Here is a 27465-nt window from a genome sequence, read left to right on the forward strand (position 1 = left end):
GGCCGTGAACGCAGGCATGTGTGCACATGCGTCAGCCGTGTCGACACAGAATCACACTTTCAATGTGATCGTTCTTCCTTGCAGGCCACCGCCAAGGTGCCCGCTGTCTGAGGCTGTCCCTGACCACGGGGCTCAGGTTGGCCAGCTGGGAGGGGAGGCCTGAGCCAGGAACGCTTTCCCCAGGTTCCGAGGCTCTAAGGGAGCCCCCATGTAACCTGGCGATAATTTTTCATATTTAATAAACTTTTAAAAATTGATAGTCTTTAGGGAATTCCCTGGAGGTCTAGTGGTTAGGATTGGAGGCTTTCAGTGCTAAGGGTGAGGATTCGATCCCCGATTGGGAAATTAAGACTCCACAAGCCACACAGTGCAGTCAAAAAATATATATATACTTTATGTTTCAGAGCAGTTTTAAGCTTCTAGAAAAACTGGGCAGACGGTAGGAGCAGTCCCATCCCCTCACTGTGCGCCGCCTGTTGCTCATAGCCGGCTGGAGTGGGGCACATTTGTTAGAACTGACGAGCCAACTTGGATACATTATTATTAATCAACTCCATAATTCGAGTCCACAGGTTCTGACAAACACAGGTGCTGTGCTCACGTTACACACAGAATCATTCATTCCACCGCCCTGAAAATCCCATGTGCTCCACTGTTCACTAATGTTTTCAGTGAGTAAAGACAGATGCTGTCTAGGTTGGTCATAGCTTTTCTTTCAAGGAGCAAGTGTCTTTTAATTTCACGGCTGCAGTCACCATCTCCAGTGACTTTGGAGCCCAAGAAAATAAAGTCTTTCACTGTTTCCATTGTTTCCCCATCTATTTGCCATGAAGTGATGGGACCGGACACCATGACCAACCTAGACAGCGTATTAAAAAGCAGAGACACTACTTTGCCAACAAAGGTCGGTCTAGTCAAGGCTATGGTTTTTCTAGTAGTCATGTATGGATGTGAGAGTTGGACTATAAAGAAAGCTGAGTCTCGAAGAATTGATGCTTCTGAACTGTGGTCTTGGAGAAGACTCTTGAGAGTCCCTTGGAGTGCAAGGAGATCCAACCAGTCTATCCTAAAGGAAATCAGTCCTGAATATTCATTGGAAGGACTGATGTTGAATTTGAAACTCCAATACTTTGGCCACCTAAAGCGAAGAAGTGACTCATTGGAAAAGACCTTGATGCTGGGAAAGATTGAAGGTGGGAGGAGAACGGGACGACAGAGGATCAGATGGTTGGATGGCATCACTGACTTGATGGACATGAGTTTAAGCAAGGTCCAGGAGATGGTGATGGACAGGGAAGCATGCAGTCCATGGGGTCGCAAAGAGTCAGACACGACTGAGTGAACTGAACTGACCTGAAAGATACATAGGATTACAAAGGAAACCAGTTATTTTGAAATAATTATCAAAATATTAAAGTGATGCTAACCCTAACCCTTGCTGACCTGGGAGAGGAAGCGGGAGCCAATGGTGTACAGGTTTGGGAGCGGGTGGGGGTGGAGCCTCGGGTTTCTTGGTGGAGACAGAGCCCCGGGCACCGAGGACAGCCGCTCTTGGAGAAGGGCGTGAGCTCCGGTCAGAGTCAGCGAGACCAAAGATGCTGTTTGCTCCCGTCCAAGTTCACAGGCCCCTGAACTGAGGATCCCTGCCCCTGGACAAACACCAGAAGCTGGTGAATCCGAGGAACACGGGCCAATGGGAATAGAAAATGTGCTTTCAAAACCAAATCTATGTTGCTTTTGGAATCACCATCTCGACAAGTAGCCAAGTGGGTCTCGTGTTTCTCTGTTTGCATAGCCGGCTCCTGGCAAATTCAATTATCTTGCGTTGACAGAAAATGGGTTAATTAGGAGAAGTCGATCAGGCTTGGCGGGAGAGAGCATGATTAGCACCCGGCCACACCTCAGGCACACGGCCGCGGGACCAGAGTGCTGCTGCTGGAGCTGGGGGGACCGCAGGGCGACCCCCAAGCCGCCCCCAGGGACCCTGCCCATCAGAGGCTGCAGGGCCCTGCCCCCCAGCGCCCTGTCACCGCGACTCCCGGAGTGCGGGGCATGCGGATAAACAGGGCCATGACAGCCCAGGGCAGATGTGGCTGGGCCTGGGCACGTGGGCTGCGGGGATGGGCGTGTGGGTGTGGGGGTCAGACGGTGGCATCTTCAGGGCTTCTGGGAGGAACCCACCAGGCTGGACAGACGAGCCTCCAGACGGCAGCCTTTCGAGCACAGTGGCCCTGTGGGCAGCATCCCCGGGTGCTCAGGGCCTCTGCCTGCTGCTCCAGGACTGGCTGGGGCCAAGGCAGGGGCTCCCCAAGTCTCTCCACTGCTGTGGGAGTGGGTGTCTGGGCCAGCCTGCCCAGGCCCCAGCAGTCAGGCTACCACGTGTGTGGTGGGTGACCTGTGCCCCGGGGGCCGGCCACCCAGCATCTCACCCTCCCTTCTGGGTGGCGGCCACTACCTCCATGAGGCATCTGGCTCTGGGCTGGTGGGCAGGCTGTGATGGAGGCGCCCCTGGGGCAGGCAGGGGTCCACCAGCTTTCCTTGGGGGGCCCTTCTGAGCACCCACCTGCCCCCACTCCCGCCCTCAAGGCAGGCCTGGCATACGTGGTCCCACTTGCCACTCGACAGGTGTCCCAGCCAGCCAGGCCCCCAGGGAATATGTCCTCTGAGTGAGGGGTCCTTTCTGGGGTCAGAGTGGGTCTCACAGGGCCTCTGCGTGTCTGTCCGACGGCACAAGGTGGCCTCAGCTGCACTGGGCGCCCTCCTCCTGGAGGGTGGGCTCCATGGTGGTGTGTTCTGGGCTCCACACTCAGCGTCTTCACCTGCAGCTTGGTGTCCTCAGAGACGTGTGGCTGGTGCCCTCTGAATATTGGGGCCTGGCTGGGGCCTCTCCTGCCCCCTGGCCCTGCCCAGCCTCTGTTAGCATGTGGACCCCAGGGTGCACAGGGGCCAAGGCAGGCCGGCTGCCAACGCGGGGTCTTGGAGGTGGTCCCTCATCAGGCCCCAACCCTGCCCAGGAAACCGGCTTCAGTCCCCACCCTCCATGCCTAGAGGGGGCCCTGTTCATGGAAGTCAGACCCTCGACGAGCCGGGCCTCCCCGGCTACGTGGCCCCCGTCGCAGCCCTTCAGCTGGGCCACAGGACTACCGGCCGCTTGCTCCTAGCAGTGCTGTGTCTCCAGGAGAGCAGGCTCCTCGGGAAGGCCTTCTGCTGTGGGACAGCGTGGGCAGCTTTGCCTGGGCGGGGCGGGGGGTGCGGGGAGTGGGCCTCTGGCGGGCTGGGCTGGCTTCCCCACACGATCTCAGGGCCTGCCCTGGCCCGCCAGGCTCCTTCTGCCCATGGGCTTCTCCCCTGCCTGCAGCCTGTGCCCACCTGCAGCCCGAGTTCCAGGCAGGCTCCGGGAGCTTGTCTGGCACACGCTGGAGGCCCTGGAGACCACGCAGGCAGCAACAGTGACAGCGTTTCCTAGGAAACCGCAGCCAGCCAGCTGCGGGCGCTGGCCTGTGGGGCGGGGGCAGGGCCGTGCCTGGTGCGGGCAGGGGACCCCAGGCTGGAGGGGGCGTGGGCTCCCGGGCCTCTGGTGGGCTGGGCGGGGCCTCCCCACGGCTACCCAGGGCCTGCCCTGAGACCCTCCGCAGGGCAGGTGTGTCCCTGCACGTGTGTGAGCTTGGGCGTTGTGTTATGTGTGTGTGTGCAGGTCTGTGTAGGGGTGTCTGTGCGAGCCTGTGTGATGGTGGGTTCCCGTGGGACATCCGGGCGTCCTGGCTCTGTGGGGGTATCTCGGGGGTGTCTGTGTGAGCCTGGGCGTTGTGTTGTGTGTGTGTGCGCGCAGGTCTATGTGGGGGTGTCTGTGTGAGCCTGGACGTTGTGTGTGTGTTGTGTGTGTGCGGGTCTGTGTGATGTTGGGTTCCCGTGGGACATCCGGGCATCCTGACTCTGTGGGGGTGTCTCGGGGGAGTCTGAGTAGGTGTGGGTTGTGGCTTCGTCTCTTCAGGCCTGGGGTTCAGGCAGCAGCCTCAGGCACCAGAACCAGGCCCAGCCCCATCCTCGCCCTCCAGCAGAGGCCTCGGGCCTCCCAGCCTCGCCCACTGGTAACAGCAGCAGGGCCGTCTCGCCTGTCCCAAGAGAGTGGCCCTCCTCTGTGGGGCGGCTGGAGGGAGAGAAGCTCGGGGGACAGGTGAGGCCCAGGCCACTCGTCAGAAGAAGGTGGATGGTGCCTGTGGACCCGGGTGGTCCTGGAAGCCCCCTGCCTGCGGCTTCCCGCCAGCCCCGCCCCGCCCCATCCCTGCCCAGCCTCCCCTGGCCCCCTGTGGCTGGTGAGGCCGCAAGCTCAGTGTCTGGGGGGCCCAGCTCCTGAGGGGCACCACGGACAAAGCTGGGCACAGGGACCTGAGACTGTGCACAGAGGTCAGTGACTCCCAGTCTGCCTACTGTCTCCCCATGGGGAACCCACCACTCTTCCCTGGGGCTCCAGGCAGGGCACAGTGAACATCACCAGGAAACCCAGAGGCCCCAAGGCCTCAGAGCCTGCACCTCATTCATCCATTCATTCATTTGTCCGATCACCCCTCCAGCCCCGGGGGACCCAGGCCCCAGGAGAGCACAGGGCACCTGGAGTTGTCACGTGCCCCTTGGCTGTCAGCCCCAGATATGCTTCTCTGAGGGTGTGACAGCGAGGGGGAAGCGCCTTGGGAGGCAGGAACCAGCCCTCGTGGAAATCGTGGGAATCGCAGGGACTTCCTGGAGGAGGCAGGCTTCAGGCTGCGGCTGAAGCAGCGGTGGGAGGGAGCTCGGTGGGGCTGGCTCTGAGGGGCACATTGGCTCAGCCGGAGTGTAGAGGGGCAGGGGGGTCCTCTCAATGCTGCCCAGATGCGGGTCCTGAATGGAGGGTGTGGGGAGAGGTGAGTCAGGCCGAGGCGCTGGAGGAGCGTGGCCTGAGCCTGGGGGCAGGGGGCGGGGGGTCTGGAGGGCCAGGGCTGCCCCAGAAGCTGTGAGTATGGGCCTGGGCAGAACTGAGGGCCTCCCTGGGGGTGAACAGTGTGGGGCGGCTGACAGGCTCACCCAGCCCAGGAGTGAAAGCGGGCGGCCCCAGGCGCCCATCACTCCACCCTGAGATCTGCCCCGGCGGGCGATGGTGAGGGGGGCTGAACAGGGAGGCCCTGCCAGGCCCAGCCCCAGCCGGCAGAGACTCCCAGAGGACCTTGACCCCCAAGAACAGGCAGCGGCCCCGAGCCCAGGGCTGGGGTGCTCTGAGGGGTCCCTTGTGCTAGGTGCACAGAGACGGTGGCCCCAGGGAGCCCCTTCGGACAGCAGAGGTGTGGCCATGGCCCTGAGTCCACTCCCAGAGAGAAGGGCTGTGGGGTGGAGAGGGCCGACCAGGGCACAGGGGTCCCGGCCGGTGGGGGGGCAGGAAGTCTGTCTCCCCCAGGCCCCGCCTCTATCCGGCGGGCTCCCCCACCCCCACCCCTCCCACACTGCTCGGCTCTCACGGAGAGGCCCAGTCCCCGAGGGACCCGATATATGGATTTTCCTCTTTGCTAATTGGAATCTGTCTGCCTGCAAGAATTAAACACGCCGGCTTTTCAGTCGGCATTTTAAACCAGCACGTTTCCCCCTCTGAGCCGGGATTGGGCGAGGACAAACAGGAAGCAGACAGAGTGGGGTCCCCTGCGCCCGCCGGCTCTCTGCAGCCCTTCGCCCCTGCCCTGGGCCCCAGGCGGGGTGGCCCTCCCGTCCCGGCCTCACGGGGAACTCTGGGCCCCGGAGGCGACGGCAGGCTTGCCTCCTGCTCACCGCCTGCTCCGTCTGGGGGAGAGGGCGGTGCGGCTCCTTACGTAATTGTTCTCGAGTCTAATTTAGCACGAGTCCTCTTGGGCTCCAGAAGCCACAGCACAAGCAGTTCTTTGCCAGCGTGGGGTGCGGGGGGTAGGAACAGCGCCTGGCCTGTGTTCAAGTTACTTTAGCCACCTGGGACACAGCAGAGCCACAAAGCCAGGTGGCGGTGGGCCTGCAAACTCGGGCCCCTGAGGCTGGGAGAGGGCATGGGGGTGGGGCGGGTGGTCGGGCCCGGCTGTGGATGCTGTGAGCAAGCTGGGAGGGGGCCCTGGTCTGTCCCGGCTCAAGTGCAGACCCCCAGCGGCCAGCCAGGGCTGGTCAGGGCTGGTCAGGGCCGGTCAGGGCTCAGCGCATGGCCTCGCTGTGGCCCCGGCGGTCAAATCCCACTGAAGATGTGGCTGTCAGAAGCCCCTTGGACGAGGTCTGCTGTCCGGAGACCCAGGGAAGAGACTGGCCTCCACCGAAACCACAGACCCTGCGTCTCCTCTCTCTCACACAGAACACGTCTGGCATCAGACACCCGCTGGGTGTCCTGCGGTTTGATTGGATTCTGACACCAGCTGGTTTGTGCTGAGGGAGAAGGGGGTGACAGAGGATGAGATGGCTGGATGGCATCACCGACTCAATGGACATGAGTTTGAGCAAACTTTGGGAGTGGGTGATGGACAAGGAGGCCTGGAGTGCTGCAGTCCATGGGGTTGCCAAGAGTCGGACACGACTGAGACTGACCTATGACCGGCTGGCAGAACCCCGGGAAGTGCTTACTTCAGTCCAGGAGTTTATCACGGCATAAAGGTCATGGATGGACAGCCAGAGGCAGCGGTGTTTCGGAGGAGGTCTGGGGGAGTCCCACACGCAGGAGCTTCTGTCCCCGTGGAGCAGGGTGTGTCCCCTCTTGGTACATGGATGTGTCCACCCACCTGAACTCTAAAGCCCATACTTTAGAGATTTCTGCTGAGGCTTCATCAAATCGGAGTAGTTGAGCATTATCAGTCCCCAGCCCCTCCCCAGTTCCTGGAGGGTGGGCGTTGGGTATAGAGGAAAGGTCTAGCTCCTAACCACGGCTTGGTGTTTCTGGTGACCAGCTCCTACCTGGGAGCCCACCCAGACTCACCTCATTAGGACAAATGACACTCTTGTCACCCAGGAAATTACAAGGGATTAAGTAGGTCAGCGGTGGGAACTGGGGGCAGAAGCCAGCACTTATCACTTCTGTTATTTTGCACCCTCCAACCTGCGGTGGGCCCCATCCAGCCCGCTGCAGGACGCAGGAGGAAAAGGCTGCCCTTCCCCTTGGGAAGACAGAGCCCTTCCTGGGTCTGCCCGCTGCCAGCCATCCCTGCAGACTCCAGCCCCGTGGGCCTCGCAGTGTGTGCGGCTCCTTAAAACAGAGCTCTCCTCCATGAGCCCCACCCTGCCCCCACGCACCCCCTACCCCACCCCCACGCACCCCCCCCACCCCGCCCCTATGCACCACGCTGGTTCTGTGCCCTGGGGAATCCTGGCCAGCACCGAGCCCATGACGCTGGGGCAGGGCCTTCCCGACAGAGCCCGCAGACAGACTCCCCGCCATCTCCTTGGGTCCCCGTCCCTCTCCACCCTGGGTCTGGTTCATCGGGCTGCAGCTCAGGGTCAAGAGACCGCAAGGCTCAGTGTTGGGCGGGGCCCAAGGGCAGGGAGGGGCCGTGGGAGAGGAATGCCAGATGAAATACAGATGCTTGGTTCACTTTCAAGTTCAGATCAAGGAGACGGGTTTATACTAGAATGATGTATCGTTAATCAGGAATTCAAATGTCACTTTGCTTGAACTTTGCTATCCGAGGTGGGCGCCTCCGGCCAGGTGGTCAAAGGGGCGCCCTGTGTGCCTTGTGAGGGTCCAGCCTGGCCTTGTCCACCCTGCCCTCCCCCAGGCCTGCCTGCCCTGGCCCCGTCTCCCAGAACAGGGCTCCCGGCAGTCTGGAGAGGGGCTGGACCCAGTCCTCACTGAGGGTCTTCTCAGCAAGAGGGGCTGTGCTGCAGGCAGAGGCTGGACCCAGTCCTCACTGAGGGTCTCTCAGCAAGAGGGGCTGTGCTGCAGGCAGAGGCTGGACCCAGTCCTCACTGAGGGTCTTCTCAGCAAGAGGGGCTGTGCTGCAGGCAGAGGCTGGACCCAGTCCTCACTGAGGGTCTCTCAGCAAGAGGGGCTGTGCTGCAGGCAGAGGCTGGACCCAGTCCTCACTGAGGGTCTTCTCAGCAAGAGGGGCTGTGCTGCAGGCAGAGGCTGGACCCAGTCCTCACTGAGGGTCTCTCAGCAAGAGGGGCTGTGCTGCAGGCAGAGGCTGGACCTTTTGGAAGCCACTGTCGTGGCCACAAACCCAGGGACCACCAAGCCTCAGCCTACAGGACAGGTGAAGGGAGACCCCTGCACCCAGCGGCCTGGACACAGCCCTCTGCTCTGTCCCGCCTGGGAGTCCAGCTGCCAGGACCTTTGTTTCCATGGGTCTCTGGGTGACCAGCTCAGTTCTGTCATTACGCCGATCCCCAGGGGGTTCCTAGTGGTCTCCAGGCCACCTGGCATTCACTGGAGGCTCAGCCCCAGCCAAGAGGCTCCTGGCGCTTGCTCACAGGGCAGTGGAGATGGGGCCCCCACCCCCCAGAGCCCCAAGTTTAGCTGGATCATCGGGAACCGGGTGGGGGAGGTTGTGAGGGTGGGTGTGAGGGTGGGGGTGGGGAGGGGTTTGCTGGTTGGGGAGGGGGTGGGGAGTGTGTGGGTGTGTGGGGGGGCTGGAGGAGGGGTTTGCTGGTTGGGGAGGGGGTGGGGTAGGGGTTTGGTGGTTGGGGGTGGCGGTGAGGTGGATGTGGGGGACGGGGTAGGTGTGTGTGAGGGTGGGGGTGTATGTGGGGGGGTGGGAGGTGGGGAGGGGGGAGGGGGTTTGTGGGTGGGGGAGGGGTTGTGCGTATGGGTGTCTGTGAGGGTGGGCGTGGGGGTGGGGTGGAGGTTATGGGGTGGGGGAGGGGTTTGCTGGTTGGGGTCGGGGGGAGGGGGAGGGGGTTTGGGGTAGGGGAGGGGTTGTGTGTGTAGGTGTGTGTGAGGGTGAGGATGGGGGGTGGAGGTTATGGAGGTAGGCAGTGGTTTGCTGGGTGGGGTGGGGGAGGGGGTTAGGGGGTGGGGTGGGGGAGGGGGGAGTGGGAGGGTCCCCCTCGGCAGCCTTCTCCCTGAAGCCACACTGGCAGGCTAGAAGCAGCCTCTGTCCCCCTTCTAGCACAGACCTGCCCTACTGGCCAGACTTTTGTGTTTCTTGCTCTGTTCAGTTCAGATTATAAAAATTATGGCTGCTCATTATATGTTATCAAGAAAATGTGAAAAGACTTAAAGAACAAAATTAAAATTACCCATCATCACACCCCAAAGAGATAATCATAGTTGCGTCTTGGGTACATTTCTTTTGGAGGGATATGCACGCACACACACATGTAGATACACACAAGTGCACACACAGACACATGCACACTCATACACGCACATGCAGAGAAACATATATGTGCACACAGATACATGCATAAACGCATCTATATAAGCACACGTAGATACATACACAGAGAGACATATATACATATGTATGCACACAAATACACACAGAGACACATACATAAACAGAGAGATACACATACACACATGTACACAGAGATACATATATACATACATGTATGCACACAATACTCAGAGATACATACATGCACACAGAGACGCGTGTGCATGCAGATACATACATGCATGGATAAATGCATCAAAACATACACAGTAAACATATACACACAGAGATACATGCATACACACAGGTATGCACATAATACACATACAAATATATATAACACATGCACACACATAGAGAAATACATGCATACACACAGGTATGCACACACATACACAGATGCAAACACACAGATACACACGCACACAAAGCAGATGACCTGATTTTGCACACATCGTTTCATGCACATTTCTCATGCATCAATGTGTGGGACGTGTGTAATGAATTCCTGTGCCTGACTTCCAGACACACCACAGATGCTGGGATCTAGTGTTTACAAACCACCTTGATGCATAGGTCTGTCCTTGTCGGGAGCGGCCTCAGCCTCCCCAGGGCAGATTCCACAGCGAGGGCGGGGGGAGGTGCAGGCTGTGGGCCTGCCCAACTGTCCTTTTCGTGAAAATGGTTTGTAGCTTTACCCCTGACACCGCCATTTCCTGTGTCAGGCAGAGCACGCACACTCATGTGAGGTGCATGCCCTCGTGAGGTGTGTGTGCACTCGTGCGAGATGCATGCACTTGTGTGAGGTGCGTGCACTCGCGTGAGACATGTGCACTCGTGTGAGATGAGTGCACTCATGTGAGGTGTGTGTGCATGACCGTGTGCCTCCTGGGGAGCAGATGCTGACAGGATGAGGGTGCGAAGACCCTGGGGAGACGTGCCGGGGGAGGCCACAGGGACTCTCAGACTGTACAGTTGCAGCCAGACCAGCCTGGCAACGGTCCCCAGGCCAATGGGGCAGTGCCCACCCCGGGGCGCCTTCTCTGAGGCTGACAGCTTCCTCGCTGATTCCCTTGTTGTCAGGACACTGCTGCCTGAGGCAGCACCATTAGGCCGCTCAGCTTCTCTGAAAGGTCAGCAGGGGGACAAGGCAGCGACGCAGGGTGGGGGCTGCGTGGGCAGTCTCTGAGTGGGCTGGGGGCCAGGCAGCCAGGGCACCTGACCCTTTTGGATGCCCAGACCAAGAGTCAGCTTTTCTAAATGCTTCCAGTCAGACCCTCTGCACCAAGCCTGAGACCATCTGGCAGTGAGACCCTGGGGAACAGACAGAGGTCTGGGGGCCTGGCAAGTTGAGGACCCCTGTGGGCACAAGCCAGGCACACTGGAGGCCCCCGTCAGGAGCAGAAACCCATCTGCAGCCGGTCAATCTGGAGCACAACAAGGCGGACTTTATGAACCTTCAAGTCCCGTTGTTCTGTTTGCAGAAATTTGCAATTTGCTATTTTTATTCTCTTTAAAAATAGCTTTATTGAGATATAACTCACACGCCATACAGTTCGCCCATTTGAAAGACATAGTTGATGGTTCTAGTGTGCCCTAAAACGGACTTCCCTGTTGGTTCAGACGGTAAAGCGTCTGCCTACAATGTGGGAGGCCCGGGTTCAGTCCCTGGGTTGCAAAGATCCCCTGAAGAAGGAGATGGCACCCCACTCCAGCGTTCTTGCCTGGAGAATCCCATGGACGGGGGAGCCTGGCGGGCTGCAGTCCATGGGGTCGTGAAGAGTCGGACACGACTGAGCGCCTTCACTTTCATGTCAGCGTGCCACAGACGGCACGCTCTGCAGCCTCACCGTCCTAGGGGTACATTCTAAGCGAGTTTTGTCACATCGGAGAGAAGCCCCGCATTCTGCAGCTACCCACTGATGGACACGCAGCTTCTTTTCAGCTTTTGGCTCCTGTGACCAACACAGCCCTTAACATTTGGGTGCAAGTTTCAGTGCAGACATAGGTTTTCCCCTCTCTTGGGCATGATGAATTCTAGGAAGTGGGAAGTGGTGATTGAAAACACGCATATGAGCAGTTAAGATCTTGAAACTATTGCAAAACCTGGAGGCAGAAACAGAGTTCAAAATGAAACTGGAAAAAACCTCTAGTTCTCCTGATCCCATATTTTTTAAGCTTATTTAAAATTTTTTTTTCTTTTTTTACAATATTTAATTTTTAGAGTAAAATGAAGGAATGTATGGGCAGAGCTTAGAACAGCTTCTCTGTGTTGTTGGTGGTGCTTTTGTTATTATAATTTTTTTTAAGTGTTACAATTTTCTCTTTGAGGAAAGGAAGTTTGTCTCGATCAATTATATATCTTCCCAAACATATGCTGGGATTTAGTCGTTAAGTCAAGTCCAGCTCTTTGCGACCCCATGGACTGCAGCACGCCAGGCTTCCCTGTCCTTCACCATCTCCTGGAATTTACTCACATTCACATGTATCGAGTCAGTGATGCCATCCCATCATCTCATCCTCTGTCATCCCCTTCTCCTCCTGCCTTCAATCTTTCCCACATCACGGTCTTTTCCAATGAGTCGGATTTTCGCATCAGGTGGCCAAAGTACTGGAGCTTCAGTTTCAGCATCAGTCCTTCAAGTGAATATTCAGGATTGATTTCCTTCAGGATGGACTGGTTTGACCTCCTTGCTGTCCAAGGGACTCTCAAGAGTCTTCTTCAGCACCACAATTTGAAAGCATCAATTCTTCACCGTTCAGCCATCTTTATGGTTCAACTCTCACATCCATACATGACCACTGGGAAAACCATGGCTTTTACTGTACACGCCTTTGTCAGCAATGTGACATCTCTGCTTTTTCATATGCTGTCCAGGTTTGTCATCTCTTTTCTTCCAAGGAGCAAGCGTCTTTTCATTTCATGGCTGCAGTCACCGTGTGCAGTATTTTAGAGTCCAGGAAAAGAAAATCTGGAAATACTGTTTTCACTTTTTATCCTTCTATTTGCCATGAAGTGGTGGGACTGGATCTTTGTTTTTTGAATGCTGAGTTTTAAGCCAACTTTTCACTCTCCTCTTTTACCCTCATCAAGAGGCTCTTTAGTTCCTCATCACTTTCTGCCATTACAGTGGTATCATCTACATATCTGAGGTTGCTGATATTTTTCCTGACAATCTTGATTCCAGTTTGTAATTCAAGCAGCCCAGCGTGTTGTGTGATGTCCTCTGCATACAAGTTAAATAAGCAGGGTGGTAGCCTTGACTCACTCCTTTTGGAACCAGTCCATTGTTCTGTGTTCGATTCTAACTGTTGCTTCTCGACCTGCATGCAGGTTTCTCAGGAGACAGGTCAGGTGGCCTGGTGTTCCCATCTCTTGAATTTTCCACACAGTCTATGTGATCCACACAGTCACAGGCTTTCGCATCATCAGTGAAGCAGAAGTAGATGGTTTTCTGGGATGCCCTTGCTTTCTCTATGATCCAACGGATGTTGGCAATTTGATCTCTGGTTCCTCTGCCTTTTCTAAATCCAGCTTTTACGTCTGGAGGTTCTCAGTTCATGTACTGCTGAAGCCTAGCTTGAAGGATTTTGAGCAATCCCAAACATACATCATAGTTTACCTATCAAACATACATTGTAGCATGTCTATGTATAAGAATATGAATTGAATACATATGAGTGGTATGTGCAAATATGAGTTTACACTGAAGATATACATATGAGTACATGAATACACGACTTGACTTTAGGTCACTGGCTACCTTTCTCAAGCCTTGTGCAGTATTTTTAATTCTGGTAGAAACTGCCATCTCTGTCCTGTAGACACTGCAGATCTGTGCACTCGGGGCCGCTGACCGGTAAATGCCGTCTTTAGCAACAGTTGCCCCTGTGAAAGGCGCTGTAAGCCTCCGTGGAAAGGCTGAGCGACGTCACCAAACAGAAAGCTTCTTTTTACCAGTGGCCTTCAACCTGCCTTTTATTTTTTAGTTGAAATACTTTCCCTTTCTTTTGCCCATGCCCCCTCGCTCGTCTCTCCCAGGCCTCATCCCGGCCTGTCTCTGGCCGCCTTCAGTCTCTTTTCTGTATCTACGAGCTTCTTCCTTGCTTTTGTTTTTTAATTCCACATAGAAGCGAAATCATATAGTATTTGTCTTTTTCTAACTTATTTCACTTCCAACTTTTTTTCCCCTTAGGATCACTTCAGCTATTTGGGGTATTTTGAGGGGCTCCATATACATTTTAGGACTATTTGTTCTATTTCTTTGAAAAATGCCTTTAGGATTTTGATAGGGAATGACATTGAATCTGTACCTTGCTTAGGGTAGTATGGACACTTTAACAATATTAATTATTCTAATCCATGAGCATAGAATATCTTTTCACTTATTTGTGTCTTCAATTTCTTTCATTAATGTCTTATAGCTTTCTATATAAATGTTTCTCACCTCTTTGGCTACATTTACTCTTTCTGATGCAACTGTAAACAAGATTGCTTTCTTCATTTCTCTTTCTGATATTTATTAGTTATAGAAATGCAGCAGATTTTTTTTGTATTGACTTTGTATCCTGTAACTTTTCTGAATCCATTCATTAGTTCAAAGAGTTATTTGATGGCGTTTGTGGGTTTCTGATACATCATATCACGTCATCTGCAAACAGTGACCGTTTTACTTCTTCCTTTCTAGTTTATTTCTTTTTCTTGTCTAATTTCTCTAGCTAGGTCTTCCAATACTATATTGAATAAAAGTGGTGTGTGTGGGCATCCTTGTCTTGTTCCATATTTTTTAAACTTATTTTCTTATTGCAAAAACAATCCATACTTCTCAAAGATCACTCACAAAATATTGACCATCAAAAATTATGTTCTAAACCAAGATTGCCGGGAGAAATATCAATAACTTCAGATATGCAGATGACACCACCTTTATGGCAGAAAGCGAAGAGGAACTAAAGAGCCTCTTGATGAAGGTGAAAGAAGAGAGTGAAAAAGCTGGCTTAAAACTCAACATTCAAAAAACTAAGATCTGGCATCTGATCCCATCACTTCACAGCAAATTCATGGGGAAACAATGGAAACAGTGAAAGACTTTATTTCTTGGGCTCCAAAATCACTGCAAATGTTGACTACAGCCATGAAATTAAAAGATACTTGCTCCTTGGATGAAAAGGTATGACAAACGTAGACAGTGTATCAAAAAGCAGAGACATTAATTTGCCAACAAATTTTCGTATAATCAAAGCTTTGATTTTTTCTATTAGTCATGTATGGATGTGAGAGTTGGACCATAAAGAAGGCTGAGCACTGAAGAATTGATGCTTTTGGGCTGTGGTGCTGGAGAAGACTCTTGAGTGTCCCTTGGACTGCAAGGAGATCAACCCTGAATATTCACTGGAAGTTCTGATGCTGTAGCTGAAGCTCCAATACTTTGGCCACGTGATGTGAAGAACTGACTCATTGGAAAAGACCCTGATGCTGGAAAGATTGAAGGCAGGAGGAGAAGGGGGTGACAGAGGATGAGATGGTTGGATGGCATCACCGACTCAATGGAAAAGAGTTTGAGCAAGCTCCGGGAGTTGGTGATGGACAGGGAGGCCTGGTGTGCTGCAGTCCTTGGGGTCGCAAAGAGTCAGACAGGAATGAGTGACTGAACAGCAATCGCTCACACACCTCGACACAATCCCTGTTAACCCTGGCCTTGTCTTCTGGGGATGTTGGGAGTGCAGGCCGGCCCGTGTGTGTAGGCACGTGTGCGCTTCTACCCTAAGTGAGTTCATGGGCCACCGCTGGATTGTAGCCAGATGTTTAACCAGCCCCCAAAGGTTGAACATTTAGGTTCTGTAGAAATGTTCCCCTTCCCAACAATGTCGAGCAGGAGGAGCTCGTGGAAAAGGAGAGGGAAAGAGAGTGAGAAGAAAGAGCTCAGGACCCTTTCGAGCGACTGGGGGGTGTGACCTGGCGCCAGGAACATGGCGGTGGGGCTTGGACCTGAAGGCCTCCCTCTAGAGTTTGTGTGTGGTTGGACACATCCACAATAAAACATTTTAAAAGTACATAAGGGGTCCCGAAAAATCTGAAAAAATGCGGTAAAATGCCTGTGGTTCTTACAGGGTTGCTCTAGAAGATCCCTTTGGCTCTTTTCCACCTCATTCACCCAGGCCGATTGTTCTGACCCTGCTCCTCCCTGAGGTCCGCTCGCTGACCTGGGTCCACAGGGACAGGCAGGAGAGGGGACCCCAGTCCTCAGACCAGGAGCAGGGATGGCACTGTAGTTTTGCATGAATACAAAAATAATTTGCAAATATCAGCAGTGAATTAGTTCTTTAATGGGACTTTAATTTTCAAATGAATATTTATGAGCTGTTGCCAAGCTTGGTCTGGGAGTTCCCGAGGCAGAGCTGCTGGGTGGGGGCCTGGCTATGCCCCCAGAGCCTCCAGGAGGGGCTGGCGCCTCCGGAAGGCTGTCCTAGGTGCCTCGTCCCTGGCGCCCCCACCCCCGACCTGACCCTCCGACCTGACCCTCTGCTCCTTGTCTCAGCCCGCAGTCACCCCCTACCCCCGGGGTCGTCTGAGCGCTCACCCTGCCTCACCCATCAACAGAAGCAAGGCTGGGGCCCAGGGGGTCCACTCGCAGGACGCCAGGCCCCCTTCTAGGGGCGCCTGTGATTTCACAGCCTCTGCCTAGAGTTGCAGGAGGCCTGGCCGGCGGGAAGGAAACTTTGGCTTGAAAAGGAAGCCTTGTCACCTGCTGTAGGGAGAGCTCTCTGAGTGACGGAGGAGGTGAGACTTGAGGTCTGTTCCCACAGCGTCGTGCCCAAGGCCCCCAGAGTCCTCGGAAACGGGGGCGGGGAGTGGGCTGGAGGGTGGGGGTGGGTGTCTAGGGGGGTGGCCAGGTGCCCAGCAGTGGGGGTGTCAGGTCACCCTCTGTGTCGGGGTTTCCCCACTGTGCACCTCCTGCTGAGAGGCTGGCCGTGTCTGCATGTCCGCGGTTGGGGCTTCAGTCTGCAGCCAGGGATGTGTCAGCTGTGAGGGCCCCTGCGGAGAGGGCCCCTGGGGAGAGGCCCCAGAAGCTGCCCTGGGGAGGCCCAAGGGAGAGCGCGAGCTGTGAGCTGCTGTGATGGGTGGTCCTCAAGGGATCAAACAGCCAAGGCCCCCTAACAGACAGGGACTCGGGCCCCTTCTACCTCTGTCCCCTTCCCTCCTCCCCCCTCCACCCCCAGCTGAGGGGCTCAAGGGGAGGGGAGCCCAGGAAGGCCTTTCCCAGGGGGTGGGGGTGGGCGCGGGCCGGGGCCCTGGTCAGCTGGAGCCTGGAGCAGAGTGCAGGTGGGTGGCTGGCCCCAAGGTCAGCTCTCTGCTACTCCAGCCTGCCCATCCACACACCAGGGAGAAGCCGGGCTGAGTCGGATGGGGTGGGGCCAGTGGCCCCCCTCAGTCAGCTGCTGAGGAAGCCTCAGGTGCAGAGCATTCTGGAAGCAAAGAGGCCTTGGGAGGGGCTGCTGCTAGACTGACCACTGAGAAACTCTCAGCTCCCTGCTGACTCACAGGGAGAGAGCAGCAGAGGAAGTGCAGCGGGAGGAGCTGGAGAGGGGAGAGGGAGGAGGGGGAGGGAGGGGAGAGGGAGAGGGAGGCAGGGGAGAGGGAGTGAGGGGGAGGAGAGAGGGGAGGGAGGGGAAGAGGGGGAGGAACAGGGGGAGGGGGAGGGGAGAGGGAGGGGGAGGAGAGAAAATGAGGGGCAAAGGGAGAGGGGGAGGAGGGGAGAGGGAGGGGCTGGAGAGGGGAGAAGGAGGGGTGAGGGAGGGGGAGGAGGGGGAGGGAAAATGAAGGGGGAGGGGATTGGGGAGAGGGAGGAGGAGAAGGGGGAGGGGTGAAGAAGGAGGGGGAGGAGTGGAGGGAGGGGGAGAGGGGAGGAGGTGGAGGGGAGAATGAAAGGGGATGGGAGGAGGGGGGTGGACAGGGAGCAGGAGGAGGGAGGTAAGAGAGGGAGAAGGGGGACGAGGGGAGAGATGGGGGGGGAGAGGAGGAAGCAGGGGGAGGAAGAGGAGGAGAGGGAGCGGGAAGCAGGAAACGGAGGCGGGAAGGGGGGTGGGCGAAGCTCCAGCCCAGGGCCTCGTGAGCAGGCCCTCAGTGGTGGGGGGACCTGGGTGCTGGAGGTCACACTAGGGGGCAGGGGGCAGCGTCCCCAGGGTCTGCAGCTCGGCCTGGGGCCTGAGGACCCGAGGCTGGCTCTCCGTCTGCAGGCCCAGGGGGGCCGGAGGGGCCATGCGTGGGGCGGGGGCCCCTCAACCCTGGGCGAAGGCTTGAGTCAGGGAGGCAGCCCCGGATGGGAGCCGCATGTGAGCCATAGCCCAGGGCTCAGCCCGCACCTCCGTCCCAGCGGCCTGTGAGCTCACACAGGCCTCAGACGCCACCCTGACCAGAGAACCGCCTCCACCTCCCTGCAGCTTACAGCCCCGGCGCCCCAGGGCCTGGGCGAGGCCAGCCAAGCGGGGCGGCTAGAAGAGCCGGTTCTGTGGGGCCGCCTGACCCTAGAGGCCTGTGCAGACAGGTGGATGGGGGGCCAGGAATGTGGAGAGGGAAGGCCAGGCCGGAGCTAGGAGGCTGGGTTGGGCGGGGCCCCCGGGCAGAGGCGGCCTCCCCGCCCTGGGACCCTGCTCTTCACCAAGGGTGATGATGTCTCTGGGGCCACAAGCCCCTCACAGGATGGGCTCTGAGAGGTCCTGGGCCCTAGAGGGAGCGGGTTCGGGTGTGGGGGAGCCCGGGACCCCAGGAGCCGCCCCTGCCCCCGATCTCAGGAGAAGGCAAGCGCCGCTCCAGCAGAGGCAGGAGACAAATGGCCTGTTAACTTCCTGATTTCAGCACAAGCAACGGGTCCATGCCAGGAGCAGGGAGCCCCAACACAGAGCACCCAGCACCAAGTCCGGGGTCCTGGGAAGGACCTGCTTCCCCCATGGGAAGCAGAAGGAGGCTCTGGCTCCCCCACTGTGCTGCTCTGGGGTGTTCCTCCCCTCCAAGGCCCCCCAGGCCCTGCCCTAGCTGGGAGGGCCCCTAAGCCACAGGAGCTCAAAGCTCCCAGGAACTTAGGGCTTTGTCCTAGGCAGTCGGTTATTCAAATAAATTATAATGTTTAATGATGTGAAGTATTGTAAAAGTTGCTTGTTACAGAAAGAGTGAGAACACAAGAAGATGTCTGTATCTGGGGAGAGACGGAAAGAGGAGCCCGGGGACGCAGGGAGGGCAGAAGGCGCTGGGCGGCTGTTTGTCCTGCAGGAGCCCGGCCTTCCGGGAGGGACCCTCCTGGCTCTGAGCTGGGTGCCACCGCGTGGCTGGGAAGCCCTGTCTCCACGCGGGCAGGGGCAGCTGCTGAAAGGCCCAGTCCTGGGACCTGCAGCCACTGCCAGGAAACCAGGAGCCCCCGTGGGGGCCGCCGGAAGGAGGCCTGAGGGACCCCGGACCCTCCTGGCTCTGCCGGCAAGAGGCCGCCTGGTCCCCGAACGCGGGAGGAAGCAGTCATCAGAGCCCAGTCAAGTGCCAGCTGGCTCCCGTCCGGAGGAGGTAGCCAGGGTGGGCCCGCAGCCCCCTGCTGCCCGAGGGGCACCCAGCACCAGGTCCTGCACCCGCGGTGGTGCGCGGGCGCCCTCTGCTGGCCATGCTGCAGAAGGCGCGGCCCTGCCAGCACCCTCGCCACTCCCCTCCAGCCCAGCTCCCTCGCCTCCTCTGCGGACACGGACCCAGCTCCCGCCCCTCAAGCCTGGCCACTGGGGTGGGGGACCGGCTCTCCCACCCTCTCCTTGTGGGGCCCCAGCGTTTCCAGAACCCCTGGAACGGCCCCCCAAGGCACAGCAGCCCAGAGTTCAGTCCACGTGGGGCTCGGGAGCCAGAGGGGCCCAGGGGAAGGAGGAGAAGGAAGGGGGGCTCTGCTTGGCCCGAGAGGACCAACAGCCTCCTGCCTCGGTTTCCCCTTCGGAGCCCCCGGTGTGCAGAAGACTCTGGAAGCAGGCAGTGCCCACGGGCAGCAGGGCCCTGACCGAGCCCTAGAGCCTGTGAGCCCTGCTCCTTCCCGGGGCCCCTTGGGGGACAGGTCAAGCCGGACAGAGCCTCCAGCCCACAGGGGGCTCCAGGGAGGAGCCTCAGGCTGGGCACGGGGACCGGCACCCTCAAGCGTCGCCAGGGGCGGGGCCCTACCACTGAGGCTCCCCAGCATGGGGGCGGGAGGGGCTGGGGCCCAGCAGGGCTTATAAAGCACGCTCAGCGGCTCCCGCCTGAGGAAGGGTTTACAAAATGAGTAGCCTTCACTTACCAGCACACATTTGCTGAACCCAGACCAGGGAGGAGGCACCCTGGGCTGACTGCGAGGGAAAGGGGTTCTGAGAGTCCAGAGCTGCCGTGGAGGCCCAGCAGGGAGGAGGCCCAGGCGAGGACCACGAGCTGGGGGGACCACGGGCTGGGGAGACCATGGGCTGGAGGGACGATGGGCTGGGGGAACCATGGGCTGGGGGGACAATGGGCTGGGGGGACCACAGGCTGGGGGGACGATGGGCTGGGGGGACGATGGGCTGGGGGGACCACGGGCTGGGGGGATGATGGGCTGGGGGGACCATGGGCTGGGGGGACCACGGGCTGGGGGGACGATGGGCTGGGGGAACCATGGGCTGGGGGGATGATGGGCTGGGGGAACCATGGGCTGGAGGGATCATGGGCTGGGGGAACCATGGGCTGGGGGGATGATGGGCTGGGGGAACCATGGGCTGGGGGGATGATGGGCTGGGGGAACCATGTGTTGGGGGGACGATGGGCTGGGAGGAACACGGGCTGTGGGGATGATGGGATGGAGGGACGATGGGCTGGGGGGATGATGGGCTGGAGGGATCATGGGCTGGGGGAACCACGGGCTGGGGGGACGATGGGCTGGGGGAACCATGGGCTGGGGGGATGATGGGCTGGGGGAACCATGGGCTGGGGGGATGATGGGATGGAGGGACGATGGGCTGGGGGAACCATGGGCTGGGGGGATGATGGGCTGGGGGAACCATGGGCTGGGGGGATGATGGGATGGAGGGACGATGGGCTGGGGGGACCACGGGCTGGGGGGACGATGGGCTGGGGGGACCATGGGCTGGGGGGATGATGGGCTGGGGGAACCATGGGCTGGGGGGATGATGGGATGGAGGGACGATGGGCTGGGGGGACCACGGGCTGGGGGGACGATGGGCTGGGGGGACCACCGGCTCGGGGTCCAGGACAGCAGGGCTGGGCTGAGCTCCACTACTCTTCACACCGAGACTCGCCACTCTTGTGACGTCCGTACTCTATATATCTATTTCTGAGTTTCTAAAAACTGTCACAGTTATTCAAAACGTTCTTACTTACAAACTTCCAGCGTTTTTACTGCATTTGTTGTTGTTCAGGCGCTCAGTCATGTCTGACTCTTTTTGACCCCATGAACCACAGCATGCCAGGCCTCACTGTCCATCACCAACTCCCGGAGTTTACTCAAACTCACGTTCATTGGGAGATGGCAATGGCACCCCACTCCAGTACTCTTGCCTGGAAAATCCCATGGGCGGAGGAGCCTGGTGGGCTGCAGTCCGTGGGGTCGCGAAGAGTCGGACACGACTGAGCGATTTCACTTTCACGTTTCACTGTCACGCATTGGAGAAGGAAATGGCAACCCACTCCATTGTTCTTGCCTGGAGAATCCCAGGGACGGGGGAGCCTGGTGGGCTGCCATCTATGGGGTCGCACAGAGTCAGACACGACTGGAGTGACTTAGCAGCAGCAGCAGCAGCAGCATGTCCATTGAGTTGGTGATGCCATCCAACCATCTCATCTTCTGTCATCCCCTTTTCCTCCTGTCCTCAATCTTTCCCAGCATCAAGGTCTTTTCTAATGAGTCGGCTGTTTGTATCAGGTGGCAAAAGTATTGGAGCTTCAGTTTCAGTCCTTCCAATGAATACTTAGGGTTGATTTCCGTTAGGATACAGTGGTTGATCTCTTTGTAGTCCAAGGGACTCTCAAGGGTCTTCTCCAGCCCCACAGCTTGAAAGCATCAGTTCTTTGGCGCTCAACCTTCCCTGGTTCCTTAACTAGTTTGTGTGTGAATCAATAGACACACCTTTGGAAAGTGATACATAACATCTAGAAACCTAACACTTGTTCAGTTGCTAAGTTGTGTCCAACTCTTTGTGACCCCGTGGACTGTAACTGCCAGGCTCCTCTGTCCATGGGATTTCCCAGGCAAGAATACTGGAGTGGGTTGCCACGCCCTCCTCCAGGGGATCTTCCTGACCCAGGGATCGAACTCACGTCTCCTGCACTGGCAGGTGGATTCTCTGCCACTGAGCCATCTGAGAAGTCCAGTAACCTAATACATTTGTTGAAAGATAATTTTCAGTGAAAGATAAAATCCTGACTCACAGATATAAAAATTAGCTCATGTTAAAGGTGCTGCTGCTGCTAAGTCACTTCAGTCGTGTCCGACTCTGCACGACCCCAGAGACGGCAGCCCACCAGGCTCCCCCATCCCTGGGATTCTCCAGGCAAGAACACTGGAGTGGGTTGCCATTTCCTTCTCCAATGCATGAAAGTGAAAAGTGGAAGTGAAGTTGCTCAGTCGTGTCCGACTCTTAGTGACCCCATGGACTGCAGCCTACCAGGCTCCTCCGTCCATGGGATTTTCCAGGCAAGAGTACTGGAGTGGGGTGCCATTGCCTTCATTAATAAAAGGGGAACCAGGCAGATGGTCTAAGAAACTCTGGACAGACACATGGAAAGGTCACTGAGACTGAAACCAAAGCGGGGAAACCTGGTTTCCCCGGGGGTAGGGGAGGGGAGACAGGTTTTCCCCGTCTACATGCTTGGTGGAGCCCAGCTGACGGTGACCATCAGATCGGGTGCCCTCTACACAACGCAGTTTTCCACTGAAACACGTTTGTAGTCTAAATCACAAGCTCGAACCCTGAACTTGAAACTCACTTAGCATTCTTGCGGCCTGGTCAGTGTCTTCCTGGAAGGGTGAGACTGTCACACAGTTTCAGATGTGAGGAAGCTGGCGCTCCGGTCGCATCCCCCGACGCGTCACAGAAAGGACCGCGTGTGCACACACACATCCCGGTGGCCACAGGCGCCCGGGACGGCCTGGCTTCCTGCCCGTCTCCCCACTAATTCCGGGGAACCTGGGCAGGACTGGCGCCTCCCGCCGGGGCGTCCTTGGGACACGGTGGCCATGACCTTGGCTGCACAAACCCGCCTCTCCCCTCAGACAGCGGTGGGGAGCCCTGCACCCACCCTGGCTGCTCCATGGACCGGACGCGCCTCCCGGCCGCTGGACTCTGGGCGGCGGCGCAGGGGACACCCCGGCCGCATCTGGCTGTGGGTCGCGGGCGGTGTGGCTTTAATGGAGGGCGGGAGTTCAGGATTCACCCCAGGGACCTGCAGCCTGGACGTGACCAATGGGGCTCTCAGGGGTGCCCCGAAGCCCTGCACACACGCCGCCCAGCTGCACACACGTGCCCCGGCCAGTGAGCACAGCCTCTGTTAGAGGACTTAGGAGGTCGTCTCAGAGGCGCCCAGCCCCGTGCAGCTGGGCTGACCTGGGCCCCTCAGCTGCCTCCCCTGACCGAGGCCCAGCCCTGCCTTCCGCGGCCTGGAGTGGGCGAGGGAGGCAAGGGCGGGCACCCAGGACACGTCCCTGGGCGTGTCTGAGGTTCTCCAGGACACGGGGCCCAGCTCAGGGGACCCAGCGACCCAGGGCAGGAATGCGCGGACAGGGAGGGCCAGAGCCCCCTTCCCAGCCCTACACCCCTTACCCAGAGCAGCCCTGCTCTGCGGCCTTATGCCTCGGGACCTCCAAGGTTCTGCTCAAGAGTTTCCACTGCCAAGAAGTTCCAAACAGCTGTCTTTGAAATCTGAGGGCCGTGTTTCTATAACCAAGAATTGCAAGAGGGGTGGCAAAGCCGGATGCCCCTGGGCCCTAGGCTCCCAGGGTCTTGGGTTTCCTCGAGGCTCCAGGTCTTCACGCGTGACACGAGTCCTATGGGTGCGAAGGTCAGAGGGGAGGCCTCCTCTCCTGGGACGATGCTGCTCCCGTGGGGGACCAGAGTGGGCTCCGCACTGACCCAAGCTGGCTGGCCACAGCGGCCACCGAAGAAGCACCTTAATGCTGAAACCCAGCAGAGGAGCGGCAGGCGACCCTGTGCCAGCAGGAGCGTGTTCGAGGACAGGGTCTTGGCTGCCATGCAGAGGCCACCAGGGAGCAGGCGGCCAGCACTCAGCCTCCCAGGCGGCTGCGCCATCGAGGAGTCTCCATTGAGGAGGGTGGGCTCGGGGTGTTCCCTGCCCTACAGGCCCATGCCTCTGACTCACTGGGCATCCACAGCTGGCCTCCAGAGCCGGGGAGGGAGCCTGACCTAGGGAGCCCCCAGGGCCGAGTGCTTGCTTCCCGGACACCCTGACCACACATCGGGGGGGATGTCGAGGGCCTGACAGGGAGCAGCGGGGCCCTCGGGGCAGAGGGGCGCAAGGCAGACCTGACGGAGGTCTGGAAGCCTGGGGAAGGGGGTCTTCGTGCAGGGGGCGGTGCATGAATGGGACTGGGGAGGATCTGCCCGCCAGTGGGACAAGGAGACTTGCACTGGGAGACTCAGAAACTGAGGCGCCAAGTTGGCATTTCCCGCAGCGGTGCCCAGGTTTTGGGAGCCCCTGGCTGGGCAGAGGCCCCATGCAACGGAGTCCTGCTAATGAAGACAGTGGCCCCCCCAGGAGTGTCTGGAGTGGGGAGGGCTCCAGGGTGCCCTGGGCTCCAGCTGCACCTCCCGGAGTCTGGGGCACACCCTGCAGGTCCCTACCCGTGCCCCAATCCTCCTTCCCCTTGGAGAGCTTCCTCCCCGGGGAAGGGTGTCCAGGCCCCCCGGGTGTGGACAAGGAGACCGTGGTACTGGATGAGCCCCGCCCCCGAGGACCAGCTTAGGAGGAGCAGAGCTCCCACCCCCGCCTCCCTCCTCCTCCGCAGGGTCCAACCGGAGGCCTAGATGTGGACACAAATGGCCGACGGGCTGACGGTGGTCATTTTCAACCCTGGCCTGGAGCCTGGTGAGCCGCTGATGACAGGGTCCTCAGAGTGAGTCATACTCAGACGTCAAGCGTGAACCAAAAATACGCGGCCTGCAATTAGGGCTCCCAGCGCGGGGAGAGAGGCCCTCCAGCCCCAGGCGGGCCCCCGGTGCCCTGTCTGTTATTAGAAAAGCTAAAACCTCCTCCACCCACACAGCACAGAGACTGGCTCTGGCCGCCTTGACCTCAGCCCGGGCCGCCCACTGCCCACTGCACAGAGCTGGCATGGCAGGTCCAATCCTGCCCGTTTCCTGGGAACAGCCGATGTGGGCTGGGGTGCGGCTGGGGAAGAAGGAGCCGCCCAAGTGTGTTCCCAGGAGAGCGGATGCAGGTGACCCTGTCAGAGACGCCCTGGAGGGGAAGGCCCAGGTGGCCCCACCCTCCCGTGACTCGAGAGCAAGTTCCCCCGGGGCTGGGGGCACTCTGATGGCTGGAGAAGGAGCCGAGGAGGGGCAGCGAGGTCCTGCCCACAGACTGCTACGGTGGGTCAGAGGGTCGGCCCACCAGGAGTGGGATCGGGCCGGAAACCCATCACCGCCAGCAGAGGGCACCAAACACTGTGCCCTGAGCCCTGCTGTGCCCGCCCCGAACCCCATCATGACCCTGGAACCCTGTCATGACCCCCGAACCCATCATGACCTGGAACTCCATCATGACCCCCGAACCCCATCAGGACCCTGGAACCCCGTCATGACCCCCCAACCCCATCATCACCTCTGAGCTCCATCACGACCCCCCAACCACATCATGATCCCCAACCCCATCATGATCTCCGAACCCCATCATCACCCCTGAGCTCCATCATGACCCCCAAACCCCATCATGACTCCCAGACCCCATCATGACCCCCAAGCTCCATCATGACACCCCAACCCCATCATGACCCTGGAACCCCATCATGACCCCATACTCCATCATGACCCCCGAGCCCCATCATGACCCCTGAACTCCATCATGACCCCCCAACCCCATCATGACCCCAAACCCCATCATGACCCTGAACCCGAACTGCATCATGACCCTCTAACCCCATCATGACCCTGAACCACATCTTGACACCAAACCCCATCATGACCCCTGAACCCCATCATGACCTTGAACCCCATCATGACCCCAGAACCCATCATGACCCCTGGACACCATCATGACCTTGAACTCCATCATGACCCCTGAACCCCACCATGACCCCCAAACCCCATCTGCTGCTGCTGTTAAGTTGCTTCAGTCGTGTCCGATTCTGTGCGACCCCATAGACGGCAGCCCACCAGGCTTCCCCGTCCCTGGGATTCTCCAGACAAGAACACTGGAGTGGGTTGCCATTGCCTTCTCCATTGTATGAAAGTGAAAAGTGAAAAGTGAAAATGAAGTCGCTCAGTCGCGTCCGACTTGTAGCGACCCCATGGACTGCAGCCTACCAGGCTCCTCCATCCATGGGATTTTCTAGGCAAGAGTACTGGAGTGGCTTGCCATTGCCTTCTCTGCAAACCCCATCACGAACACCCAAACCCCATCATGACCCCCAACCCCATAATGACCTCCGAGCTCCATCATGACCCCCCAACCCCATCATGACCTCCGAGCTCCATCATGACCCCCCAACCCCATCATGATCCCCAACCCCATCATGAGCTCTGAACCCCATCATGATCCCCAACCCCATCATAAGCTCTGAAGCCCATCATGACCCCAGAACCCATCATGACCCCTGGACCCCATCATGACCCTGAACTCCATCATGACCCCTGAGCCCCATCATGACCCCCAAACCCCATCATGAACCCCCGAACCCCATCATGACCCCTGAACCCCATCATGACCCCTAAGCCCCACTGACCCTTTCGTGATCCCGCCGTCCTCTCGAGGTGATGCTCACAGCTCTCTCCAAAGACCCTCCGGCTACAGTTCCGTGGGGGCTGCTGTGGGGGACCCGGCGGCTTGGAGCAGAAAGGGGGTCTGCTGCCCTCGGGGCACGCTCCTTGGAGGCCGTTCTCCTTCCTGTTTCGCTCGCCCCGCCAGCCCTCTCCATCACGTCGAGGATGCTCCTGCGGCCACACCTCCACCTCTGCAAGCTGTCCCCCCGCCATCGCCACGCCCCCAGCGCTGCCCCAGCGCCATCCCCCACGTGGAGGCCGCGCCCTCGGCCGTGGTCTCAGAGCTGCGTTGGCGTCAGTGCGAGGACTGGTTCTCTCTGACTTCAGGTGACTGGACCCCCAGCTCTGACCCCCACAGGTCCGACATCAGGGCGGGCGGCACAGGAGGGGCTGTGGAGACGGTCACCCAGCTTCTCTGTCCCCAGCAGGGTCCCCACGCCTCTGTGACCCCAGACAGGCCCCTCCTGTGAGGCCACATGGTCTCTGAGGGTCTCCCAGGCTGACCATCTGCTGTTCATGACCAGCATGAAGGCCAGGGAAGCAGGGAGCAGGGGCCGGAACCCCAGGGGCAGCGAGGGAGGTTAGCTGCCTCTGTGGGCCGGACATCCCAGGCCTTGGTCCTCGCTCGGTGGAGCTGGAACCACAACCGGAGGCTGACCAGAGGCCTGTGGTGACCATGGGCAGTGTTGGGACTGCTGTGTGTGTGTGTGCTGGGACTGGTGTGTATGTGTGTGTCTGTCTGTCCGTCTGTCTGTGTCTGTCTGTCTGTGTCTCCGTGTGTGTGTGTGCGCGTGTACAAGCCGCACTCTTTTCTTGGTAAGGTCTCTCAGTTCCAGGAGGGTGTGTGACTTTCGGTGGCCGCTGTAACAAATGACCACAGCTGAGTGGCTTACAAATTGCAGACTCACTGTCCGAGGGTCTTGGAGGCAGAGCCTGAAGTGAGGCTCCCTGAGCTCCATCCAGAGGCTCTGGGGAGAATCGTTTCCCCCTCTTCCAGCTTCTAGAGGTGCCCGCACCCCGGCCCGCGGCCCTTTCTCCTTCTTTAGGCGGCAGGGCCGACAGCCGCCTCTCTGACCCCCCTGCGTCCCCGCCGTGAGGCCCCTTGAGGCTGCGCTGGGCCCACCTGGTGGCACAGGACGGT

General features: G+C 58.4%; 1 protein-coding gene across 1 annotated transcript; it reads right to left on the bottom strand.

The window, feature by feature from the left end:
• Positions 1-17501: 17501 nt before the first annotated feature.
• LOC123465315 (proline-rich extensin-like protein EPR1) lies at positions 17502-23636 on the bottom strand. Its single transcript, XM_045164116.1, has 6 exons — positions 23497-23636; positions 22630-22780; positions 19643-20522; positions 18005-18069; positions 17709-17837; positions 17502-17576 (listed from the first exon to the last, which is right to left on the bottom strand). Exons 1-6 carry the CDS (start codon positions 23634-23636, stop codon positions 17502-17504), a joined length of 1440 nt encoding a protein of 479 aa, XP_045020051.1.
• Positions 23637-27465: the final 3829 nt, after the last annotated feature.

Source organism: Bubalus bubalis, chromosome 23 (assembly GCF_019923935.1).
Source record: "Bubalus bubalis isolate 160015118507 breed Murrah chromosome 23, NDDB_SH_1, whole genome shotgun sequence".
Taxonomy (NCBI): Eukaryota; Metazoa; Chordata; class Mammalia; order Artiodactyla; family Bovidae; genus Bubalus; species Bubalus bubalis.

Coding starts and splice junctions, on each gene's coding strand:
- LOC123465315 (XM_045164116.1), bottom strand. CDS start 23,636: ATGGCGCAGCCGCCTGGGAGGCTGAGTGCTGGCCGCCTGCTCCCTGGT. Junction 22,781..23,496: donor TGCTGGGTTTCAGCATTAAG/GTGCTTCTTCGG, acceptor GGTCACGTCCAG/GCTGCAGGTCCCTGGGGTGA. Junction 17,577..17,708: donor CACAGGCCGCTGGGACGGAG/GTGCGGGCTGAG, acceptor CTGGGCCTGCAG/ACGGAGAGCCAGCCTCGGGT.